The sequence below is a fragment of the Nematolebias whitei genome, chromosome 9 (assembly GCF_014905685.2).
Source record: "Nematolebias whitei isolate Nwh7 chromosome 9, NemWhi1, whole genome shotgun sequence".
In the NCBI taxonomy this organism is placed as follows: Eukaryota; Metazoa; Chordata; class Actinopteri; order Cyprinodontiformes; family Rivulidae; genus Nematolebias; species Nematolebias whitei.
In genome coordinates this window covers 17,936,185-17,961,899 of record NC_056506.1, presented here as the reverse complement: position 1 = coordinate 17,961,899, position 25,715 = coordinate 17,936,185, and the positions used below count along the sequence as shown (strand labels likewise).

Below are 25,715 nucleotides of genomic sequence, written 5' to 3'. Positions count from 1 at the left end.
TATATACACAATTGTAGCTTCAGGCTGCATTAATGCAAAAACTGGGACAAAGTGAAGGAAATCTGAAAATGTTCTGAAGTCCCTGAATTTCATTTCGCTGGGTGAGGACTGTGGGTGTGTTAGAGCAATACACAGTGTACAAAGTATAACGTAACTCATTGAGTAACTTACAGTGTAGTGAGGTCAGTAGTGATGGTTGTGGCGGTGCTATCAGGTTGTTGTGAAGACTCAGTGAAGTTGACTCCTTCAGATGAGAAGTTACCTTCAAATGAAAAGAGAACATTAGGAAGAATGAGCTGAAAATGTTGGTTCAGTTACATTATGTACTAACTACCTCCATCAAGTACAATCTGCATATTACTGATAAATATTTTACAGAAGTCAGGAATATATCAGCATTATCTTATTTGTACCTGCGTTTCCCCCGAGAACATTCACAGCAATATTGTTTACCATGTTCAAAATGGCATCTGAGGAGAAAATTCAAACAATAATGTGGATATATGGACTCAACTTAAATATCAAATATATTCAAATGTATTCAATACAATACCTTTAGCTGATCCAATCAGATCGTTGGGTTCTCCAGGTGAAACTCCATGAGGATAAGCTGCAGACATTAATAAACATATACAAAGCTTTCATTAATCTGGACAAAAATTAAAATTTGTTTACAACAAATTTGTGAAAACAAGGAACTAAATGAAAATAATAATTTTAATGTGCAGACACCTGAACTGTGTTTATAAAGTAAACAAAGGGTGGACTACATCAGACTGTTTCTACAGTAAAAGGAACTGAACCACTAAAGGTCTCTGAGCCCCTGAAAGGACAGGTGTGTCTCACCCAGGTCGTCCTCTTGATCATCTGGTCTTTCTGAAGGATCAGCAAACTCCTCGTACTCTGCCATCATACTGGTTCCAAACACTCTGACCAAACAAAACCAGTCAAACTCATGTTCAAACATCTACACAACACAACCACATCATTCAAAACAAGCTTTCATGTCATGTAATATGTAGCGGTGTGTCAACGTGACAGTTCAGATCTTTGGAAGTCGGGTTCTATGGACAGGTTAATAATCGCTGCTCTTTTAAAGCAACTTGATTCTCACAAACTTAATAGCAGTTTATGTAAACAATGTTAAAAATTTCAGTCAATTTTTACATGACGTTATTTATATCAAATTTAAAAAATACTTCCAAGTGTAAGTAGCAGCAGCAGCTAGCTGTAGCACTTCCAATGCAACCAGGAGCACTCTGGCAGGAGCATTATATTTCTGCTCAAATGACCACATATTTCACAACTATCAGCTGCTTAAAAGTTTGTGTTCACATAAATCACTACATTTTTGAGATTGGAGCAGTTTTAAAATGGCAAACCAACTAGTGTTGGTCTCGCTCTGACTAGCTGTTGGCGCATCAACGGATGACCCTTTTTATTCATGTGAATGCTCTAAGTCAGAATTTTGCAGTGCATTGTGGTCTACTGCATATATATATTCATCCCTACTGGAGTTCTTTGACATTTTTTTTCAGCTGTTCCCTCTTAAGGGGTCTCCTCAACGAGTCATCCTCTACCAACTCCCTCTGTATTCTCTAACCGAATCTACTGTGTATCTATCTCCTCTTTGTCTTTTTCCTGGCAGCTCAGTGTTTCCCCTACCATTATACAAGCAGGGCACCCCGCCCAGTCAACAGAACCGAGCACTCTGCCTACCAAACGCCCACCCCAGTCAACAATTGCCTGACGTAGCGCTAAGCGAGCAGTGCGAAATACAGATGCACTGGCTAAAAAGCTAAAGAGGTAGCGCTCACTTTCCCTGAGTCGTCTCCACTCACAGACATATGTCTGCGCCCTTCCCCCCCCACCTCCCCGCCGGCCTGAAAACTGTCGGTACAAACAGCCCACAGCACAGACATGTCTGCGTCTAAACTCCTACCCCAATTCAATAAAAATCATAGAATAAAGGACACATAACCTAGGAGAAAAACTGCAGCTGTATTTCTAAATTCCTTCTACCAATATAACCACTGTCCCTCCTCTGGGCATGTCCAAAATCCTCAGTCTGGTCTCTAACTTTATCTCCAAGTCCTTCAACATGTGCTGTACCTCTCATGATCTCATTCCTAATTTTTCCCATTATTGTCACTCCTGGGGAGAACCTCAACATCTTAATTTCTGCTACTTCCAGTTCTGTCTCCCGTCTTTTGTCCATGTCTCTGTCTCCAGACCATACAACATAGCTGGTCTCACCACTGTCTTGAAACTTTTCCTTTGACCTTTGCTGACACTCTTTTGTCACAAAACACTCCTGAAACTTTTCTCCATCCACTTTATTCTACCTGGTTTCCCTTCTTCACCTCTTTACCACACTCCCCATTTTCCAGGACAGTGGACCCTAAGTCCTTTAAGTCCTGCACCTTTGTGACCACTGCTCCTTGTAGACTCACTGTTCCACCAGCCTCCCTCTCATTCATATATGGACTGTCTTACTATGGCTGACTTTCATTCCTCCTCTCAAGTGCATACTTCCACCTCTCCAAGTTCTCTTCCACCTGTTCCCTGTTCTTAACACAGATCTCAATGTCCTCTACAAACATCAACGTTCACAGGGATTCCTGCCTGTCCTCATTGGTGATGAAACATGCATAATCCAGTCGAACAGTCGACTTGCGGTTATGGGACATTCGTTTTCGCACGCACCTTTCATAGTCCACGAGACTCATGACGACTGTCATTTCCACATTGACAAACATGCTCACAAACTTCTGACTTATTACACAATACTTAGTGCATACTCCTGTGAAAAAAAGTTTGGCCTAGTTCTTGTGGCGAGAAGAGGCGTGAGAAGCTACACTGAGAACAAAACGTGATTTTTGTCACACATCACATAGAGACATGTTCATGGTTTCGAACAGAGTATGCAGGGCCCTTTAGTCTGTTCATCACTAGAGCAAACAAGAAACCAGAAGAACTTTCGAACTTTTCAAACGTAATCCTCACTAATCTTTCCCACGTCAAGGTCCACAGTTTATGTGACCTCTACTCTTCTTTCCCTTTCATTCTTATTCATTAGCTCTTCAAAGTACTACTTCCCTCTTCAGACCACTCTCCTCACTTCTTAGAACATTACCATTCCTATCTTTAACAAGCCTAACCTGCTGTAAATCCTTTCAAGCTGGATCTGTCTGTTATAACAGTCAATACAAGTCCTTCTCACCCTCTTTTGTGTCCAGCTTCTTGTACAATTCATCATAAACCTTCTGCTTTGCCTTTGCTACCTCCCTCTTTACTCTACGTTGCATCTCCTTATATTCCTGACTCCTCTCTTCCATCCTCACTAGCTATGCAGGTGGACTACAGGAAGAATACCAGCCCCCCCAACCCTATATCAACATCAAGGGTACTAAGGTGGACTCTGTGGACTGCTACAAGTACCTGGTGGTCCAGACCAATAAACTGGACTGGACAGCTAACAACAACACCCTCTACAAGAAAGGACAGGGTTGCCTTTTTCTTCTGAGGAGACTCAGGTCCTTAATGTCTGCAGGACCATTATGCAGATGTTTTACCAGTCAGTGGTCTCCAGCATCTTCTTCTATGCTGTGGTGTGCTGGGGCAGCAGGGTGAAGAAAGCTGATATCAACAGACTCAATAAACTCATCAGGAGAGCTGGTTCAGTTCTGGGAGTGGACCTGCAGTCTCTGACAGAGGTGTCTGAGCAGAGGATGCTGAGGAAACCGCTCCAGATCCTGAACAACACGTCACACCCCCTGCATGACACCCTGGACTCTTACTGCAGCACCTTCAGTCGTAGACTGAGACCATCGAGGTGCTCCACAGAACAACACAGGAAGTCCTTCCTCCCTGTGGATATCAAACTTTCAACTCCGTCCCCTTTCTACACATAGCACAATAAAATTAATCCTGTACTACAATAAACTCTTTAGTGTTTCTGTCTGCACCTGTTTAGAACTTAATTGCTTGCATTTGTAGAATCTGCTTAAAACTTAATTGTTGGCATTTTTTTTTTTCTCTGTTGTCTTTATATCTTGTGATTCTTATCTATGTTCCTTTATAATGAAACTCTGGCACAATAATTTCCTGCGGGATCAATAAAGTTCTATCTTATCTCTTACTTTTACATGCGCAAAATTCTTTGATCGGATTTAAACGTATTCGGATTAAATAATCTGAATGCATCGTTTACATGGCACAATCCAATCATGACGAGTGTTTACATGAAGCGGGCTTTTATTCAGAATAGAAGTAGTGACATGCACAGAGTGGTAAACTTTCCTTAAAAAACCATAGAAGAAGTTCTACTTACGGTTTACGGCCGTGAGAAACGTAAACAAACCTGAGCACCCGGAATGGACTCGCGCCAGGTTTTAATGACGGTGGAGACGTTACTGCACTCCCTGACTGAGCTACAGGTAATACAGATCATTTTGAGCTCTTTCAAAGTTTCTAGTAGAAATGTTGTTTCACTCACCAACCAGTTTTGCTTCCCTGACATATTAGCATCTAGCCAGGCAGAAATGTGTGAGGTTGACAAAGGACGCATATGTGCAGTCAGGTCCGTTTTCCATAATCCAAATAAAATGATCAGATTAAGTGTTTACATGCACACCATTTGGATTATGAATCAGCATAAACCACCCCTCTCATTTGGATTACATATTCATTCAGATCAAGCTGAATCAGCTCAGAATAATCCGAATGGGGTGTTTACATGATACATTTTTATTCCGAATGGCTGTTTAATCTGATTACTTATGTCCATGCAAACATAGCTAGTGCCAGATTTCTTCTTGGCTAACCTTTACTTCTAGATAACTTCCTACACTTCATTATTCCACCACCAGCTTTCCTTATCATCCATTCTCTGTTCAGATGACACACAAAGGACCTTCTTACCAGTCTCTCCAATCACTGTTGCTGTAGTAGTCCAGTCATCTGGAAACTCTTTCTCACCACTCAGAGCCTTTAACAGCTCCTCTGAATTTTACTCTTTTTCTCTTCTTCACAACAACATCATTCTACACACAACCATTCAATGCTGTCTGGCCACGCTTTCTCCTGCCACAACCTGCCAGTCTCCCATCTCCCTCATCTTTCTTCTTCTACACAGAATGTAGTCGACCTGCATACTCCTTCCTCCACTCTTATAGGTCACTCTGTGTTCCTCCCTCTTTTGAAAATGAGTGTTGACTACAGCCATTTCCATTCTCTTGGTTAAATCCACCAGCATCTGTCCTTCCTGGTTTATTTCCTTGACACCAAACCTACCCATCACTTCCTCATCCCCTCTGTTTCCTTCACCAACTTGTCCATTCAGGTCTGCTCCAATCACCACTTTCTCCTCCCTGGGAATACTCTCTATCATTTCATCTAGATTATCATCTAGATATACATTTTACATTATTTTACATTAGTGTTTAAAGTATATCTTAGATATTTTAGTGCATCGTTTAGCGTTCATTTAGTGTATATCTTAAATCATTATACTGTATGTTTCTTTTTTATTTTTTATTTGGGTGTGACTGGGACCTTGTGTACACAATTTCGTTCCACCTCATGTACCACATGTGATGTGAATGACAATAAAGAACCTTGAACCTTGAACCTAGATCCTTCCAATATTTATCTTTCCCCACATCACATCCAACCTGTGAAGCAGAATCTCTGACAACATTTAGCATCAGATCTACTTCTACCTTCAGGCACATCGCCCTATCTGACACTTTTCACCTCTACTATATTCTTTGCTAACTCATCCTTCAGAACTGCTCCACTGCCTTTCGCTTTCTATCCACACCATGGTAAAACAATTTAAATTTTGCTCCAAGGCTGCAAGCCTTGCTGCCCTTCCACTTGGTCTCTTGGACATAAAAACTGCTACCTTCCTTCTCTGCATCATGTCAGCGAGCTCTCCAATTTTTCCTGTCATTTTCCCCACATTTAGAGTTGCTACCCTCAACCCTACACTCTTGACTTCCCCCTTCTCCCTCTGTCTCCTGACACACCTCCCTGCTTGTGGTCTTCGACTAACAGTAACACAGTTTCTGCTGGGATCATGTTTGTCATTAATACTAGGGGAGATCTTTGTTAACTCAGGCCTTGACCAATCCAGTACGGCATTATTTGGACAGAGTCACATTATTCTTTGTAGAAAGTTCTTTGACATCTAATCAAATTTTAATTGCTGTTTTTGTATTGTTTTTTTTTTTTACCATCACTGATTGATGGCCTCCATATCTGAAGAAAATATTTAAAAATAATTTTTAAGTTTGATGCCCAATCTTTGTTTTCACTTTCATCAACAATTGACATTCTACCAATACATTCCACCATGGCTACCAAAGTATCTATGAATGTACTTTGTATTTGGGCATGTGGTGCCTGATTTTATACATGCATATTGGTATCAGTACAAAAGTCCATTTGGTCAGAGCTAAGCTCCATTGCTCAAAAAAACTGAACTATTGCTTTTTTATTATTATTTTCTTGTCTGTTACATACCTTATGAGACTAAGAGGACAGAAATGTTCAGACCCAAAGTGAGAGAGCAGATCCACCTAAAAAATAAGACATGTAAACTGTGATTCAGATGAAGATTATAATGTGGATAATTCCACAATAAAAAAACTAGAGCCCGACCGATATATCCGTAGGGCCAATATTTTAGGCTAATATAGATGTTTGGGGACATAACAGTATTGGTGATAATCGACCCATTGTGCTCCAATAAAAACAATTCTAATTTTCACTCCTAAAATGCAGGGAACGAGACGTGTCTTTACTTGCAAATGGTGTAATTTACAATGTATCCAGCAGAGGGTGCATGCAGACTACTTTCAAGTAATGTCCATGCTGCACACTTGTCATGCTGACCCAAGATGCAGGAAGCAACTAAAAACTGTGTAGTGTATTTGGCTGAACAATGAATGGTAAGTTTATTACATCTGATATGTAAAATAAAAATAAAAAAACAATAATAAATTCTCTTCAATCCTCCAACCCACTTGTCATTAACTACGTGCCTCTCAAGTTAGCAAGCTAACGTTTAGATAACCTAGCATAGCCTATTGCCTTGTAAAACTTTATCCAGGACAATTAATCTAACGTAACGGTAAATACATATCAGTGTTATCTTTGTCGTCCTCAATGAAATGCATTGTTTGTCTGAAATCTTTACTTCTCTGCGAAGAAAAAAAAACGCTGCCATACGTGACTGACTGTTTAAACAATGAACAGGGAAGGGCGTTTCTTTATTTAATTTATATTTTTGTAACACACTTGATAATTTTTTGGTGAATAGTGGAGGATAGAAAATGTGAATGCATGTTAGGAAGACCAGTGCTCCATTTGTAAACCTAGTGCAGGACTACGTATAGTGTGGATATGATTTGTTTAGCTTCATGGTTGCTAACAGCTGTGCTACATAAACGAGCCCTGCACCACTAACTGTTTTCTTAGATTCTTGTGGGTGGGCAAAGCTAAAATATTTTCAGCCAATATATCTGTTATTAGCATTAGCCTTCCCCTTCCAATATCAATATTGATAATAGCCCAAATTTCCATGTCGGTCGGGCTCTATAAAAACCTCCACTATGAACAGCAGTATGAAACAGTTGATTTATTTCTGCACACAGGAACAAAACACCAATGAACTGATTGTCAGAGAGTTACTGTGTGAGTAATTCGGACAGAAGCAAATCAAACATTAATCATGTGGCAGAATGAGCCAAATCAGTGCTCAAATGTAGGTTTTCAAATGTTCTTAATGACATGAGAAATGTGTTCAGAAATCTTGGTTAGATCAGATTATGGTGAATGATTAGTGTGCAAGAACAGAAGCCAATAAATTCTTATTCATGTTTTCAGTTCACTCAACCACAGAACACTACAAGAGGATCAAGCTAACCTTTATGTACTTGGTGAACATCTGAAGCAAGAAAAAAGAGAGAGAATTAGAAAAAAAATTACAGACAAACATTCAAAACAGGAGAATAAAGGTTTAATCTTAATCTCTTAAGATATGATGCTACCATCTGAAAAAAGGCAAATCTGCACTGCATGGCTGTTGGTTCCATTCAGAGCAATGAAAGAAAAAAAATCACCAGCAGGGGGTGAACTAGTTAACTCCACACAAGCAGAGGATCAACTACCAGTACTTACAGTAACTCTACATCAACAAATGATGAACTGGTTAAGTCTATCAGCAGAAGAACAATAAACTAACTCTGCATCAGCAAAGAAACAGATAGTTAACTTTACACCAGCAGAGGATGAATTAGTGAACTCAGCATTTACAAAGAACAACTAGTTAACTCTACGTCAGCAGAAAAACAACTAATTAACTGTACACCAGCAGATATATAATTCTACACTAGCAGATCCACAACTAGTTCACTCTACATCAACAAATGATGAACTGGTTTACAAGCAGAAAAACAAGTTTAATGAATGGATCAAATACCCAACAAAGTTGTCAGGTCCTCTGGACGGTTTCTTCTTGTTGAAACGTTTCATCTTTCATCCAAAAGACTTCATCAGTCCGAGGAGCCACATCAAAACTCAGTCTTATAAATAGCACCTTCTCACAGTGGGTCAACCAGTTTGATGGTGCTCAGATAAAAGAGTGTTGTAGGCTCAGTCATCCAAGTAGATAACAATAGAAAAAGGTTAAATTGTGTCATCTGGACCAGTTTCTTTAAATGAGAGACGTTTCGTCTTCCATCCAGAGGACTTCCTCCATCTACGGCCTGCCAACCAGATCTGTCTCTTCAGTGAAGTCTACTTATGGCACAGATCTGGTTGAAAGGCCATAGACTGAGGAAGTCCTCTGGATGGGGGACGAAAAGTTTCTCACTTAAAAGAAAATGGTCCAGATGACTGGATTTAACCTTTTTTGTTGGTACTCAGATGGTTTCTGGAGTTTTGTTGTACTCAGATGGTTTCTGGAGTCTGCCCTCTCCCCCGCCGACTCATTTGAGGTCGGCGTTTGAGATCAAGTGGTTCACTCTACACCAGCAGAGAAACATCTAGTTAACTCTACATTAGCAGAATGGTAACTGGACTGTAGTTATAGAGCACCTCCACACACATCCATACAGCACTCTACTAGATCTCTACAGAGAATAATCAGAGCTTTATCACATTCATACACCGATGGGACACACATCAGAGGAAATGAGGGGTTCAGTGTCTTGCCCAGGGACACTCCAGCATGTGACTGCTGGTGGAATCAAACCCCCAACCAGCCCATTAGAGGACGACTGCTCTAACCACTCAGTCACAGCTGCCCCCAACAAATATAAATTACTTTGGCTGCTTCCGTCGTCAGGGGTCACCAGAGTGAACTAACTCACACTAAGACTTGGCGATTGTTTTTACTCCGGATGTTCTTCCTGACTCAACCACAGACCACTGAGCTACCACAGCCCTCTGTGTGGAGCAGAGAGCTGCTATCTGGGGTGCCCGAGGGAGCAGAGGGTGGGGGTTAAGGGCCTTGGTCAAGGGCCCAGAGTGGGGCAAATCAGGGTGGAGGCAGTTGTGGGTGCTTCACCTACCCCACCCACATTTTGATGTTGTCAGTATGGGGAGTTGAATCAGAGACCTTCCAATCACAAGCCCACTTTCTCTAACCTCTGCACCACCACTCCCCATAAGAACAATGAGTTAACTTTGAACAAGTGAACGCTTGATCAGCAGAAGATGAACACGTTAACTCTACGTCAACAGATGATGAAATAGCTCATTGCAAATCAGCAGAGGGTCAACTAGTTACCTACATGAGCAGATGATGAGCTAGTTAACCCTCAGCTGTGGAGGAACAGTAGCGACAGGGTTGTGCTCACCTTGACATACTTGGCGTACAGCTGCTCGTCTAAAGGGAAGTTCTGAACGGTGCGTTCATCTCGGGCATGAAACGTTCCCAGCTTCAGCCACTTGTTGGTTGGATATCTGAAAATGGTAATTTCGGGGAACACAGAGTTCAGTGATTTGAACAGTTGAAAAAATATAAAATTTGATGTCAGATCATTTAAATGTCGTTATTGGGATTTATTCATTTGAGTTCAATTCCAATATAAACTGATGAAACATTTAATTCGCCACTTTATCTTGTCAGGAACATGTTTCTTACACCCTCACAGCAGACAGACAGTAGCTCAGAGAGAAATATAACGAAACAAAGAAAAGGTGAAGGGAGTGTATACTTTTACTGCCTAGTGTAAATACTGCATACTGTACTGCAACAAAATGTGGAGTTCAAGTGCGTACCTATCACTGATGGAGACCAGAAAGTCTTTCGGAGTGGAAGAGAAAAGCTCAAAATTCGCGATGTCCACCTGCTTCAACTGGATGGGCTCACAGAGCTCGATAATAAACCTGAACATCAGGGAGAAGGATTAAAACAAGACTTGAGACATGAAAAGAAGCTGTGAACCGAAAGCACAAACTCTACCAGATCTTGGTGCTACATGGATTTAGCATGTACATGTCCATGTTCTCCTTCAGTATGGCTGACGTGCTCTGTGGGACAAAATGGAGAAGCATTAGTTTATAATAATTCTTGTATCAACATCAGGCAGAGCACACGGCAGTTTCTTAAAAGTTTGAGACCATGTACTTTAGCTTCTGTGTTAGCGCCGAGAATCTTGGCTCCACATTCCACTGAGGCATAATTATTAAAGTTCTTCGGGACTTTCTTCAGAGCAGGAGGACCACTGTTACTGGAGGGCTGAGTGGACAGTGCTACTGAAGACAAAGACCACGAGAAGAAAAATGAGAGTTCTGTCAGATTTGAAGAATCTGTTTTGATATCTGCTCTTACTTTGCTCTTTCTCCACTTCCATCATCTTCCGCTTCCACTCATCGAACGTGGGGATGTCCTCGGGGTCTTTGGTACCTGCAGGGGGGTCCGTGTCCGTGACAAGGGAACTCATGTCCTGTAAGACAAAACAAGAGCTGGGACACGTCCTCTGACAGAGACAGAGATCACTGACTATGTCTGAGAGCCTCACCTGCTTGTGGGAGGTGTTGGCTTCCAGATGTTTTGTGCTTTGAACAGCTGGAGAACTCAGAGGGGGGTCGGTGAGGGTTTTAGTACCTGCAGTGTGAGCGTTGAAGGGGTTCTCCAGAAATGGTGGAGGGCTGCCGTGAGAACAACAACAGGCATTGATGTCTTGTTAAAGAGCACAAACGTGACCTGAAGCTCTTATTTTGTTGAGAAAACTCCCTTTGGTGTGTTTTATTTAAAAGGATTTGATTAACTGGACCAACCTGTTTTTATCATATATGTTGGTCACGTCTTCTGCACAGTCAAAATCAGAGGCCTCAGAAGCTGCTCCATCCTCTGCGTCACTTGAACCACTGAAACAACAGCCCGTTTACCGACTTATGTGCAACATATTTTAATACATCTCATTCCAGATGTGGCAGCTCAGGTAAAAGGAACCTGCCTTTGAGGGGTGTCCTTGTGAGAGCTCATGGTGTCGGGATCTTCCTTGTTTGGAGCAGAACTAGAATGAGTGGAAGGCAGCGGAGCAGCACAGTTTGGATGTTGAGCGCCAGCTGGATCAGAATGACAGGATTCAGAACTCTGCTCAGACTGTGAAGATCCTCTGTCTGCCTCCAGTTCTGCATCTGGAGCATCAAAACCCTGATGGAACTAAAAAGATACGCATGATTGATTAACAACTGGGCTGATCAGTTAGAAACTTAAAGCTGCAGATGTTCCAGAGACAACCAATAAAAACATAGAGGTGGTGTGCTGCATATTGATGCCTTCTCGGTTACATTATGAATTCATTTCTCTCAGTTCCATCATCTGCATGGCAACGGTCCAGTCTGCAGACTGAATGAAGCTGGGGAATGATGACAGAAAAGAAGAACTCTGTGCTTCATAAGACCGTTTTATTGTTCCCTAACTTGAAAAAAGATGAGTCCATGAGGAAAAAGTTCACATGTCCTTGATCTTGAAAAGGATGAGTTGTTAACTGTACCTCTGCATCCCAGTTTTGGTCCACTTCTGGTGTCACCTGCTCCAGTTGTTCATTATTAGAGAACAGCTGGGTCTGTAAGGCTGAGCTTCGCTCATCCTGAAAAACAGTAAAAAAAAAAAACTAAACAAATGCACAGAAATATCTACTAAGATAAAAAATATTGTGGATCCAGGATAAAGAAACATTTTGGAGACAGAATGTAAATGTTCACAAAACAAACATAAACTGTTCAACAATTCAAAGTATAATACAAGAACAAAACACGAGCTTGAAGTGTGCCCATCATTAACCCATGGAACCTTGGAGCCATGAAAGTACCACAAAGTCATTGACGCTACCTTCTCAGGAGGAGCTGAGTCCTCCCCTGAAGTGCCATCCTGTGAAGACTTCTGGACCTCTGGGTGCAGCTCCACACAGCCGACTTCATCACAGGAGTTCCTGCAGAAGAGAAGGACATCTTCAACAGCGAGTCTCCAGAAAGCGTTAGTGCTGGGACTGAACATCACCGTGACGCAACGAGGAACTGACACGCTCGTTCTGCAGCAAACAGACATTTTTAAAGACAACTTTCAGAATTCTAATCATGTCCAAGGAGGACTGGAAATAGTACATCTTGCCATAATTATTATAAAAAGCAGCAGTTCATACTTTCATCAACCAGTTTCACGTAGCATGACTAAAGTCTCTGCTCATTTACTTGAGGAAAAAGGTCTTTCATAGAAGAAAAATAAAAACTATTTTCTTTATTAACTCATGTATCATGGTGGCTCAGTTGGTACAGCTGTTGCCTCTCAACAAGAAGGTTGCCAGTTCAATTCCCGGCCTGGGGCCTTTCTGGGTGGAGTTTGCATGTTCTCTCCGTGCATGCATGGGTTTTTCTCCGGGTACTCCAGTTTCCTCCCGCAGACCAAAAACATGCATGTTAGGCTGCCTTCAGGCCCAGGAGGATCTTGAAAAAGAGATCTGTGATCTCATTTGGAATTCCCACCATCCATTATCTTTACCCATTTCTTCTTTTCTGGGTCACTAGGTCAATGGTGCTCATGTCCAGCAGTCTCTGCGCAAGAGGCGGAGGACACATAGACAGGTCTCCAGTCCATCACAGGGACACAGACAAACAAACATTCACACCCTCACGCACATGTAGAGACAATTTAGAGTTACCAATCTGCCTAACATGCATGTTTTTGATCTGTGGGAGGAAACTGGAGTACCCAGAGAAAAGAGAGAGAACATGCAAACTCTACTCAGAATGGCCCCCAGCCGGGATTTGATGCAGCAACCTTCTCACTGTGAGGCAACAGCCCTACCAACTGAGCCACCGTGCCGACTCACTGGGATTAGCCCAAATGAACAGTTAATAATAAAACTGACACAAATCACATTAGTCACTGCATTTGCCTTTCTAAGGTGTAAATTGGTATTTCAACATCAGCAGCACGTTCGAATGAGATCATAAATGAAGTGCAGCAGTCAGAGGGTGTTATAATGTTGCTATCTGCTAAAATCAGTGCTAAAAGATAGAAAATTCCCACATCTCTCTATTTGGCTTTGTTTTTAAGGCTCTGTACACACAAAACCCTCAGGTCTTCATTGAAGCTTTGAAATAATCAATTCAATTCAAAAATACTTTATTAATCCCAGAGGTAAATTAAATGTTGTGGTAACTCATCATCCTGGTTTCATTAAAGAGTTGTTCTAGATGCTGATGGCTGTGGACAGGAAGGATCTCTTGTAGCGGTCTGTCCTACAACGGATTTGAAGAAGCCTCTGACTGAAGACTGTTGTTGTATGACAGTCTGATGAAGAGGATGCTGAGGGTTGTCTATAATGTTCTTCATTTTATGAAGAATCCTTCTTTGAACAATCATCTCCAAAGGTTCTAGAGGAGTCCCCAGAACTGAGCCAGCCTTCTTTATGAGCTTGTTGATCTTTTTGAAGTCACTTGCTCCGGTGCTGCTCCCCCAGCAGATGATGGCAGAAGAGATAGCGCTCTCTACAACAGACTTATAGAAGATATGCAGCTGCAAACGTTGAAGGACTTCAGCTTCCTCAAAAAGTACAGTCTGCTCTGTACCTTCTTGTAGATGCTTCACTGTTGCATTTCCAGTCCAGTCTGTTGTTGTTAATCCTGTCCACTGGTCAATCTAATCTGATCTAGCATGGGACTAGGAGGTTGTCTTCAACAGGAATGGATGTAGACTCAGAACATTTTCTTTACTCAGGTGCTTGTTCTAGAAAACCTACTATTTAAAGAGTTTCACACTCATGACAGTCAGCTGCATGTCATGGTAAAGTGACATGTTAGTTACACTTGTCATGATGAAGTAATAAGTAGAGCTTGACCGATATGGACATTTTGACTATTGCTGAAAACAATATTAGGAGAAGAATGCAGCTGCCAATAATCGATTTACTGGCTGGAAATTTTTGAGCTTTGTCCACCCCCAGTAATCTACGTAAACAGCTACTTTTAAACCTGTTTTGACACTTGAAGTCTTGAAATGGTCTTCCTGACTTGTGTTCACATTTTCTATCCTCCACTATTCACCATAAAGTTATCCAGTGTGTTACAAACATATAAATTAAACAAAGAAATGCTCCTCCCTGTTCGATGTTTAAACAGTCACATATGGTGAAGGTCTAATTAGTTTTAACTAGGCCTGTCACGATAATAAATTTTGCTGGGCAATTAATTGTCTCAGAAATTATTGTGATAAACAACAATATTGTCTGAAATTTTACAATAATTAGTAATTATTGTTTATTTGACAATAATTAGTAATTAATGTCAAATTTAAGAAGATTTTTTTTATCTTATCTTTTGTTTTGCATGTAGTACTTTTTTGTGACCACAGGATGGCAGTATACGACTGAACGGAAGGATGGATACTGAGGGAGCAAGCAGCGTGTCTCTTTAAGAAAAATGGAAGGGAGGCGCTTTGAAGTTTTGACAAAATGGAGGTTGTTCCTTGAGGTCAGCCTGTTAGCTTAGCTCGTAGCTTCGCTTCTCAGCTTAGCTGCTTTTAACAAGCCAATAACGTGATTTTGGATAGTTAAAACAGATTTTAAAGAGAATGGGATGGATCAGTGAAGAGCACCGGAGTTGAGCCGTGTCTTCAGTGGAAAGAGAGAGACACGAAAACATGATAAAGCCGATAAATGAAAATGAGGTCGATAATTTTCATTTATCATGTGATTAATTGATTTATTGTTTATTGCTACAGGTCTACTATTGACCATAGCGAAGTTTATTTTAATGCAGAGAAGTAAAGATTTCAGACAAACAGTGCACTTCATTGATGATGACAAAGATAGCGTTACTAACAATGATATACTTTGTACAATTAGTGCACCTATATGTTAGATTTATTGTTCTGGATATAAACAACAAAAAAGGTTGAATCATGTCATCTGGACTTCGTTTTTTTGTTAAAAAGAAACGTTTCGCCCCTCATCCAAGAGGCTTCGTCAGTCTGAGGCCTAGCCATCTGGTATTACCCAGAAGCCACCCTGACTCTTGTGTTTCAAGCCTGCCTCAGATACCCCTGAAGTCTGGCCTTTTCACTAATGGTTTCAAAAACACAATGACTGAGAAAACAAACTTTGTGTTCTGGATATAGTTTTACAAGGCAATAGTCTATGTTAGGTTATCTAAACATTAGCTTGCTAACTTGAGAAGTACGTAGCTAATGACAAGCGGTTTGGAGGGTTGAAGAGTATTTATTATTGTTGATGTGTTTTAAAGATCATTTACAATAAACTTACCATGCTCTATTCAGCAAAATACACAGTACTTCTACTTGCTTTGGCTGTGCTGAAAGTGAAACTTAGGTGAATGACATTGAATTCAAAGTAGTCCACATGCGCCCTCTGCTGGATACAATGAACAATTACACCTTTTGAAAGTAAGGACACGCCTGGTTCCCAGTGTTTGTATTGGTGCATAATGGGACAATTATCACAGATACAGATGTTTCCAAACACCTATACTGGCCTAAAATATCGGCCCTATAGATAAATCGGTCAGGCTCTAGTAATGACATATTTGTTACACCTGTCAAGGTGAGATAACAACATGTTACTTACACTTGCCATGGTGAGTGTTGGGAATAAAAGAACCTTTGATGATAAATGGTGGAAAATAATATAATATGGATATAATAAGGTTTAATTATGAATTATGGAAAATAGATCATATAAAGATGGATAGAATTTTTGTTAGATGTGGCCATAGGCCGATAAATAATATCTTTTCAAGCTAACTTTAAAATCAAACCATGACACTTTCTGCTGTCGGTAGGAAAACAGTTACTCATTTCTAATGAGGCCTTTAATGACAAACAAAACATTAAAAAGGTTGTTGCTCAGGTAACTGAAGTTAAATTATAGTTCACATCATTTGAGTGTTTGTGGGGATCATAAAATAATTAATGAGTAAAAGAGTAGTGACTCTTAGTGGAGCAATCTAAAAACCTGATAATGTGCTAAGTTACCAAGGGAATAATCAAGATTTTCACAGCCTTTGTGAGATTATGTGTGGCTTCGTGCTGATTATGTGCCATGTACTCAGTGGAAAGAGAGGGCAGCTAATGTGTGCCTGATAGATTGGACAGGGACTTCAGAGAGTCTGTAAGGTGTTTATTGGATAGGATTTAAAAACAGGAAGTGTTACGGGGTGGATAAACAGAGCCAATAAAAGTGGGAACAGACTGGATACATGTCAGAATTGTACGGGGGTCCCTTTGAGGTGAGGTAATATATATAAATATTTATACAATTCTCTCTGGTTCACACATTTTGAAGTCTGTAAGAATAAAGATGTTGTTTAATTATGATATAAACATGTGTTCCTTCCGAGCAAACAACCCAGGCGGGGGAGATGAGAAGCGATCTTTGTTTACCCTGACATGAGGTAACAACATATTTGTTACACCTGTCAAGGTGAGGTAACATCATGTTACTTACACTTGTCACAGTGAGGTAACAACATATTTGTTACACCTTTCATGATGAGGTAATAATATGTTAGTGACATATGTCCCTAATATGTCACTATCAAATCCCGTTTAAAAACTCACTACTATTCAGAAGCTTTCAACACCAGAGGATCTGTGTTTTGAACCTGTACGCTCCACACTGGGTTTGTCGTCATATTTATTATCTGCATCATTTTTATGTCTATATTTTTGATTTACTTCATTTTGTATATTGCTTTGTGTGTTGTCTGTTGTTTCTGTTGTTAGTACAGCACTTTGGTCGGCGTTGTAGCTGTTTTAAGTGCTCTATAAATAAAATGGTATGGTATGTCATGGTGATGTATTAACACGTTATTTACACATCAAGGTGAGGTAATGTCATATCAGTTACACATGTCATGGAGAAAAAATATGTTAAATATACATATAGTAGTAGTAGGTAATACCGTTATTTCCACTTGTCATGCTGAAGTAATAACATTTTAGTTACACCTGTCATGGTGAGATAATGTTAGTTACATATGATATGATGAAGTAATAATATGTTAGTTCCACATCTTATATCAGTCATGGTACGTAATAACATGCTAGTTACACATGTCATGGTGAGGTAATAGCATTAAATTACGCCTGTCAAGGTAGATAATAACATGTTGACAACATGTCATAGTGAGGTAAAAACGTCAGTTACACCTGTCATGGTGAAGTATTAACAGATCAATCTGTTTCTTAACAAATGCTAACTTAGCCTGTTTAAACTTTAGCAGCTGAAGCTAACAAGCAGGCAGGTCAGAGGTCAGACAGGTGCCACATCACAGTCTGACGTCTTGAATACAACGCTGAACATTACATACTCGGTTGTTTTTAATCACCAAATGTAACAGTTTAAATAAGATACAAAACTCACCAACAGACTACAGCTACACATAGCAACACTGACACAATTCGCCACAACAGTGTCATCATCATCCCTCTCCTGCGGGGACAGACATCATCGCCATACACGAAACAGACGTGTATCCTGTTACACTGTCTTCTCCAACAGCACTAGATGGATTCACCAGCTCTGCTCCGTTTACTCTACTGGCTCTCAGTGGCTAACTGTGATGCTAACCACTGCTTCCTGACACAACCTGCTGCTGCTGAGCGTCAGCTGCGCCGCTCCACGTCCGAACAGAGGGCAGCAGTACGCATGCGCAGTTCAGACTCGGAGCGCTTGTTTTGTTGCACTTGGTCACCCGAAATACAGTATACACACCTACGCACTGTTGAAATTATAACAGGTCTCAACATGTTATGCATGTATCTCTTGTAAATGAGTCCCCGTGAATCAATGGGATTAAGGTGTATAAATAAAGGCGGAATGAATAACGAACACAACCGTGTGAAGAGATGATGTAAAACAATGTAATCTTCAACCCGGGTGTGTTTATCCATGTAGGCTACATTCACTCTAAACATTTAGGACAACTTTATTTTCTAAAACATAACTGAATGAAAAAGTCAAGTTTGAAGCCAAGTGCGGTGAAACTATCATAAACTGCGCGCTTCACAGCTATCCTCAGCGAATAAAAACACTTTTGTTGCTGGTCTGGCCACCATAGATAGATCAAAAACCCCAGGACCAGTCTAGATAATTTACTAACACTTTCATCAGTCAGACACCAGAGGGCGCTCTCACCTGTACTGCGTTCCCAGGTGAGAGCGACGCGTAAAAATCTAAATAAATGAAGCCTGAGGAAAGAGGTGGTTGTGTCCACGAGGAGAGCTGTATGGTCACACTGGATAGAGTGTGCGCTGTTTCAGCAATCTTCATAGGTCATTACAGAGGCCACAACATAAACTTTAACTCTCTCTTGTAAATGAGTCCTCGAGGCACGATGGGATTTACCTGTCTAAATAAAGGTTGAATGAAAAAACAGAGGCCACAACATAAACTTTAGTAGAGAACTGAGGCAAAACTAAACAATATTTAGGTTAATCTCTAACATAAATAAATAAATTAATCAAAAAGTAAATAAATAAATGGATGACATGGTGGAACAGTTAGTAGAACCGCTGCATCTCAGCAAGAAGGTTGCCAGATCAAGTTCAAACCCCATCCAGGGGCCTTTCTGGGTGGAGTTTGCATGTTCTCTCTGTGCATGCGTGGGTTTTCTCCCGGTGCTCTGGTTTCCTCCCACAGACCAAAAACATGCATGTTAGACTGATTGGTAACTCTAAATTGTCCCTAGGTGTGAGTGAGAGAGTGAATGGTTGTTTGTCTCTTTTGTCTCTATATGTGTCCCTGTGATGGACTGGAGACCTGTCCAGGGTGTACCCCGCCCCTCCCACAGGGATTGCTGGACATGGGAACCAGCGACCCCCGTGACCCAAAATGGAAGAAGCAGGTAAAAGATAATGGATGGATGGATGGCTAGATTCATGCCATCCAAGGATGACAAAAACAACTGAAAAATTAATTCTTAAGATGCTCAGGTCCAAAAATCAAAACCTTAGTCTTGTCTTTATTCAAAAGCAGAAAATTAAGGGTCATCCAGGATTTTATATCTTTAAGACATTCTTGTAACTTAAGTAACTGATTTGATTCATTGGGTTTCATGGACAAATATAATTGTGTGTCATCGGCATAGCAATGAAAATTTATCCCATGCTGTTTAATAACTTTACCTAATGGAAGCATATATAAAGTAAAGAGTATTGTTCCAAGCACTGAGCCCTGAGGAACTCCATGACTAACTTTGGTGTATGAAGAAAAGTAATTATTTACATTTACAAACTGGAATCTATCAGCTAAATATGATTTAAACCATTTTAGAGCTGTTCCTGTAATCCCAATATCATAATCAAGACTCTGTAATAGAATATTATGATCAACTGTATCAAATGCAGCACTGAGGTCTAACAGGACCAGTGTAGTGGACTAGGCCCATGTCAAAACTAAGTCTAAGGTCAAAAATCTTGACCTTAAGAACCTTGTGGGACAGGAACTGTCATTTCATTGATTTGAATCCAGAAATACAGGTTCACCCATCCTGAGACTTTCTTTCTTGATTATTCAAGTGAAAAGAACACTCTCTGTTTTATTATCATTACTATTTTACAAATGTTGATAATCAAAGTGTCTTAGTTCAAACCATTTTAGATGTTGCAGTGAACTAATCAATTTTATTAACTGTGTAATGATTTTTTCTCATGCAAAGTTAGAATTCATGTTGAGGTCTGTTACAGATTTTTATGCATTTTCTGATTTCTGCCTTTGAATGAGCAAGTGTAAGTTGGTCCAAGGTTGGAGTCAAACGCAAAACAAGTTGTTGGAACGAACTGTCATGTTTTTAGAATCCTCTCAGACGTAAATATAGAGGTTTTGGCACCTGTTTCTGAAACGCGCCAAAACAAAACTCTCTCTGTCTGTGAGAACATTTCTGATCTTTCCATAACAATTCTTGCTGTCTTCTAACCTCTTACGTCACAAAACACACCCCGTCTGGTCGGTTCTGGCCAATGGGAGACTCCCGTATGAACCGGGAAAAAGAGCTCTTTAAAATGTCGGTACTTCCTGGTCTACTCAGCTCTGACGGGATCTGAAAACTACTCAGTTCTGCTTGAGTTCTGTTGGGTTCAGTTAGCAGTTCTGTTGAAGCTCTGGAGAAGTTCTGTTGAGTTCTGCTGGTTGGAGAAGTTCTGCGAGAGACGGGATGATCCTGACATGACAACAGAGCTCTTCCGAGTTCCATGGGATTATAACATTTTCACTCGCCACTACTTCTGACGATTCACAGCATCCTAAGGAGACGCTGGACAGGTAGCGTTAACGGAGCTCCATATCTGCTGATTAACCTCAGAAAGGTAACGAGTCAAGTTTCCTACCAAGCGTACCGGGGAGAGCTGGGTTCTGATGGAGAGTGTCAATTCTGGTGAACACTTCCCCTCCCATACCATCTTTACTCCCTCTAAACTTCTTTCCCATCTTTAAACTTTTCTATCAAGTAGATATTCTTCCAGATATTTAGAAATGTCTGTGTAAAATGCTCATCCACATCCGTGTGGGTAAAAGATCATAATTGTACAGTTTCATAAATGTCTGTGGTGAAGCAACGGAAAAATCATGGCCGTATGATTTTTCCTGATTGATTGCTTATGTTGTTATTTTCATAATTTGCCAAATTAATGTAAATGTTTGATGTTAAATTTTGATTCTGTAAATAAATGTCCGCATTCATTTTGATGGGTCAAATATAAATGACGTCTCACGTTTGCATTTCCTTAAATTCAATGCACGTTTTATTCAGTCCAGAAAAATGAGGAATCCGTGTTAATTGATGAATATATCCGAGCATCTGTTCATCTACACCAGTGTAGACACAAGTCCATTGTCTGAGGCCATGAGATTATCATTAGTGACTTTCACTAGTGCTGTTTCTGTGCTATGATGAGCTCTAAACTCTGACTGGAGGAAGAATCAGTTTTGTTGTGTGTTTCCTTGACTGATGAAGCCTTCCGGATCGAAGGCGAAACGTTTCAGCACGAAAAAAGAAACTGTCCAGATGACCTGACTGAAAAATGTTGGATAACAGAATAAGCTTTAATAATTTTACATTTTAAGGCTCTTTTAAAGCTCACCAAAAAACACATAATTTGAAATCAGCATTTAATTCATTCCACAATTTATGGTATGGTATGGTATAAAGTTTATTTATTAAAAAAATACAAAACAATTTCATAACAATTTAAAAAATACAAGAGATTTAAAATGAAAGGCAGCAGAAGAAGAAAAAAATCTTATTATATCTGCTCCTTTTTTCACACAATTAGTTCAATCATAATAATTTTCAAGTAACAGAACAAAATGAATAACTCTTTTTAATTTTTCTAAATCTAATACAAAAAACACATTAAGCTACTTTATATATATATTTTTTTAACAATCCAGCTTTGATCTTTTTCTTAAATGTACACGTTGACTTGGCATTTTTCACATCACTCTCTAGACCATTCCACAATCCAACTCCTTGGATTGAGGTAGACCTTCCCTTCAGACTAGTTCTGAATTTTGGTTTGACAAATATCTCTATCCCCTTAAGATTGTAACAACTTTGTCTTTTAACAAAATTTCTTTGGATATTTAATGGTAATGTGTTATTTTGAGCCCTATACATAACTGATAAAATACTGTAATCTACCAAATCATGGAACTTCAATAACTTCAGTTGATAAAATAATGTGCTTGATGGGTGACTGTGATGCTTTCTGGTGATAATTCTTACAGCTCTTTTCTGTAAAATAAAAATAGTCTTTGTAAATGTTTTACACGCTTTCCCCCAAACATCAGTGCAATAGATTAAATGTAGAACAATGATTGTGTTATACAACATGTACAGAGCTTTATCATTTAATAATTCCCTGACTTTGTATAGTACTGCAATAGATTTAGATATTTTTGTTCTTACAGAATTTATGTGATTTTTCCATGTTAGCTGTTCATCAATGATTACATGATGATAACTGAAATGCATCTAGATTTTATCAGGCTCCTCTCTTGTGGAACCAACTTCCAGTTTCTATCCATGAGGTTGACACATTATCCAGTTTTAGGACTGGACTTAAGTCTTTCCTTTTGGTTAAACCCTATAGTATAGTTGGCTTAGGTTTCCTGAGCTATCCCTTAGTTATGCTGCTATAGGCTTAGACTGCTGGAGGACAAAATGACCACATTTCCTCACTCTGCTGCTGTTTTTACTTTCTCTGCTCTACATGTTTGTATTTGTAATTATTTCTATCTTAAATTGTCTCTTTTTTTTGCCTGTCCGCCTATAGAAAGTACTCCTGGACCTGCCATTCGGTGTTTGTTTCTCCTTCCTGTCCTTTCAAACTCAGCCAGTTGAAGCAGATGGCCGCTCGTCCTGAGCCTGGTTCTGCTGGAGGCTTCTTCCTGTTAAAAGGGAGTTTTTCCTTCCCACTGTCTCCTTAGTGCTTGCTCAGGATGGGAGACTGCTACGAAATGAAGATTCAACACAATCTGCTGCTTCCTTATACAGTAGATAACTTTTACAAAATGGCTTTTATAATGTATGTGAATGTTTGTGTTCAGGTGCCCTGAGACAACTTCTGTTGAGACTTAACTGGACTGAACTGAATAGTAATTGCATAATCAAATTGAGTAAACCTTATTTCTAGCATGATGGCAATAAAACTGATTTTTTTTCCTCACTTGCTCTTGTGCAAGGCGGACGTTTTTTCTTCCTCCTCCTGCTCTCCTGTCCTCCTCTTGCTTCTTTTGCTTTCTGTCTGTGTATCGGCGCTCCTATTTTACACATCTTCTGAAACTAAAACTACTGTCGTGGATCTGGTCATTTGGACTTTCAACGCAATCGTTAAAATCTTTTACTGTTTCAGCTTCATGTGAAGGAGAAATATGTTTCAGTCTGACAGGACTGATGAGCTAATGGCTAGTCCAAACATGGTCCAATAGAAGAACCAACAACAGCTTGTCTGAACAACGCAGATGTAGAAATTTAGTTTAGTATTTCAACCATTTTATTTTGTCAGAAATATTAATAAATTCATGCTCCCTGAGTATTGAAATGTTTTATGCTGGAAAAAAAGCACAACATAATTCTCCATAAATATTTTACAAAATTTAAAGGTTTAAATAGATGAGTTTGCATGAACCACTTTGAAACAGGAGCTGTTTAACCTTCTTGTCCCTGGGTCAGAGCTGAGGCCTCATGGGTAAGTTTAAGCTGATGGGCAGTAGGTTCCTGATCTGCTCAAACTAGCTGTTGATTCATCACCAAAGACTCACTTTGTCCAAACTGAGAGCTTTAATCCATGGAAGCACACTTGAACATGACCCAAATCTTTATTCAAGTTTTGGACCATCAGAACTCAACTCGCTTCAATAATGAGCACTCTGTGGACACAGCAGAACCTCAGGAGGAAGTTGTTTATTGAGGAGCGATACACACACACAACAACAACTGATGCATTTTACTTTTTTTTCCTCTATTAACAATTTCACTTTGAACTCTTCAGCTGATCAACCTTTTGAACTCTTCGTCTAGTTAATCTGTAGAACTTTGGCAATAAAGAATTGCGAATGATGCCAGTAAGGCAGTCTAACTCAGAGACAGGAGAGCATATAGTGAACAGAGACACAGAGAACGATTAAAGCGCTAAGATTCTTCAGGAGCTCATAAGAGTTCACGCCTACACTTAGTCCTTATTCTGACCTATTTACATGAGAACATAGTTTAGGCCCACAGACACAGAACAAACTGACAGAGAAGCACTTGAACACACCTCAAGCTCCGATGCAGCTGCTGACACATGGGTTTAATGGATATACATGCTTTTAACAATAGCAGAAGGCTAATAGAGATATGTTAAGCTCTTAAAAACAGGGACTCATGCAAAACCTCTGTCTATGTGTGTATGTCTGTCTGTTAGCATAATATATCATGAACCTCTGCTATAGTTTTAATGAAACTCTAGGAAAGTCATTGTTGAATGTCCTTCTACAAGCATTTAACTGTAGGAGTCAACTCAATTCAAGATGGCCACCACAGCTAATCAAACGTATCAAACACAAACATTCCTATAAATCTGTAATCTAGTTTGGTAGTAGCTGAGAGTCCTCCATAACATAATTTGAGAACTAATATGGTGCTTTTCCACGGTCTTAACTCTCATCGGTTCAGCACCACACTACACCAGTTAAGGGCCTGCACACTGCCGGTACCAGTCCCACTCAGCCTGGTTTATGGGATCATCTTTTTTGTCTTGTTTGGAGCAAACTGGTCCAAGGTGACGATTTTGACGTAAGCAGACAGCAGCCGTTGATTGGCCAACAAAGTTATGTCACTGGCAGACCTGCCCAGCAAAACTACAAACTACATCTGAACCTCCACTTCCTCTGATCGTGTTGACGCATGGCACCAAACAATTGAGTGCCTTCACAAAGCGATGTCAGAGATGTTGGAGCAGCATGCCTACACCCGGACTTATAAGCAGTGCCAGGATAAGCTAAAGAAATTCATGTCCAATTATAGGGCGATTAAGGTCCGCAACGGGTGGAGCGACTCTAACACAATGACCGGTTACGATACCGTCCACTTTGCGTTAATGATCCCACCCACAGAGCGGGGAAACAAGTCACAGAGGCAAATCACCTCCATCTGAGAAGAACCAATAAAATGAGAGCTGAGTGGAGTCACACTTATCATTGGCAAAGCAGCTTTATATTATAAATAAAATCTTGTGATGTAGTGTGAGATCTTGTGTAACTTTATTTTCCAGATTTGACCAAAACTGTCATAACTCTGTGTTTTTCAAATATGGAAAGAAGTTTGCTTAAAACTTTGGCCTGAGAGGTGGAGGGTGATGTGCATTCCTTCAAGGAACACCTGGTCTTTTCTTTTAGTCAGCACCTGAATTGGAGTTTGAGGCTTACATTTTGAGCACCAGTAGAGCACAAATGGACACCTGTGATCAGGTGGGGTGTATTCTGGAGGCTATTTGTCACAGACAGATTACTGAAGGTGCTCCTCAGATTGACTGCTACAACAACAAAAGAACAACTCACAAAAGTCCAAACCATGAAGTCACCCAGCAGGGTTCCATGATGCTGCATCACCTTATTCCACCAAATCCATCCAACCCAATTACCAACAAACATGCACATGCGTACCCCCCCCCCCCCCCCCCCCCCCCCCCCCCC

General features: G+C 40.2%; 1 protein-coding gene across 1 annotated transcript in view; it reads right to left on the bottom strand.

Moving 5' to 3' along the window:
* The window catches only part of LOC119414903 (SUN domain-containing ossification factor-like), a 22,188-nt gene extending 9,028 nt beyond the window's left edge, over nt 1–13,160 (bottom strand). Inside the window, 18 exon segments of the mRNA XM_037682022.1 lie at nt 172–262; nt 414–470; nt 554–610; nt 847–929; nt 6,529–6,584; nt 7,934–7,954; nt 9,870–9,975; nt 10,294–10,401; nt 10,478–10,545; nt 10,643–10,770; nt 10,847–10,961; nt 11,037–11,166; nt 11,296–11,385; nt 11,475–11,683; nt 12,018–12,113; nt 12,356–12,455; nt 13,022–13,074; nt 13,149–13,160. Coding sequence (XP_037537950.1) covers nt 172–262; nt 414–470; nt 554–610; nt 847–929; nt 6,529–6,584; nt 7,934–7,954; nt 9,870–9,975; nt 10,294–10,401; nt 10,478–10,545; nt 10,643–10,770; nt 10,847–10,961; nt 11,037–11,166; nt 11,296–11,385; nt 11,475–11,683; nt 12,018–12,113; nt 12,356–12,455; nt 13,022–13,074; nt 13,149–13,160 — 1,580 coding nt within the window.
* Nucleotides 13,161–25,715: the final 12,555 nt, after the last annotated feature.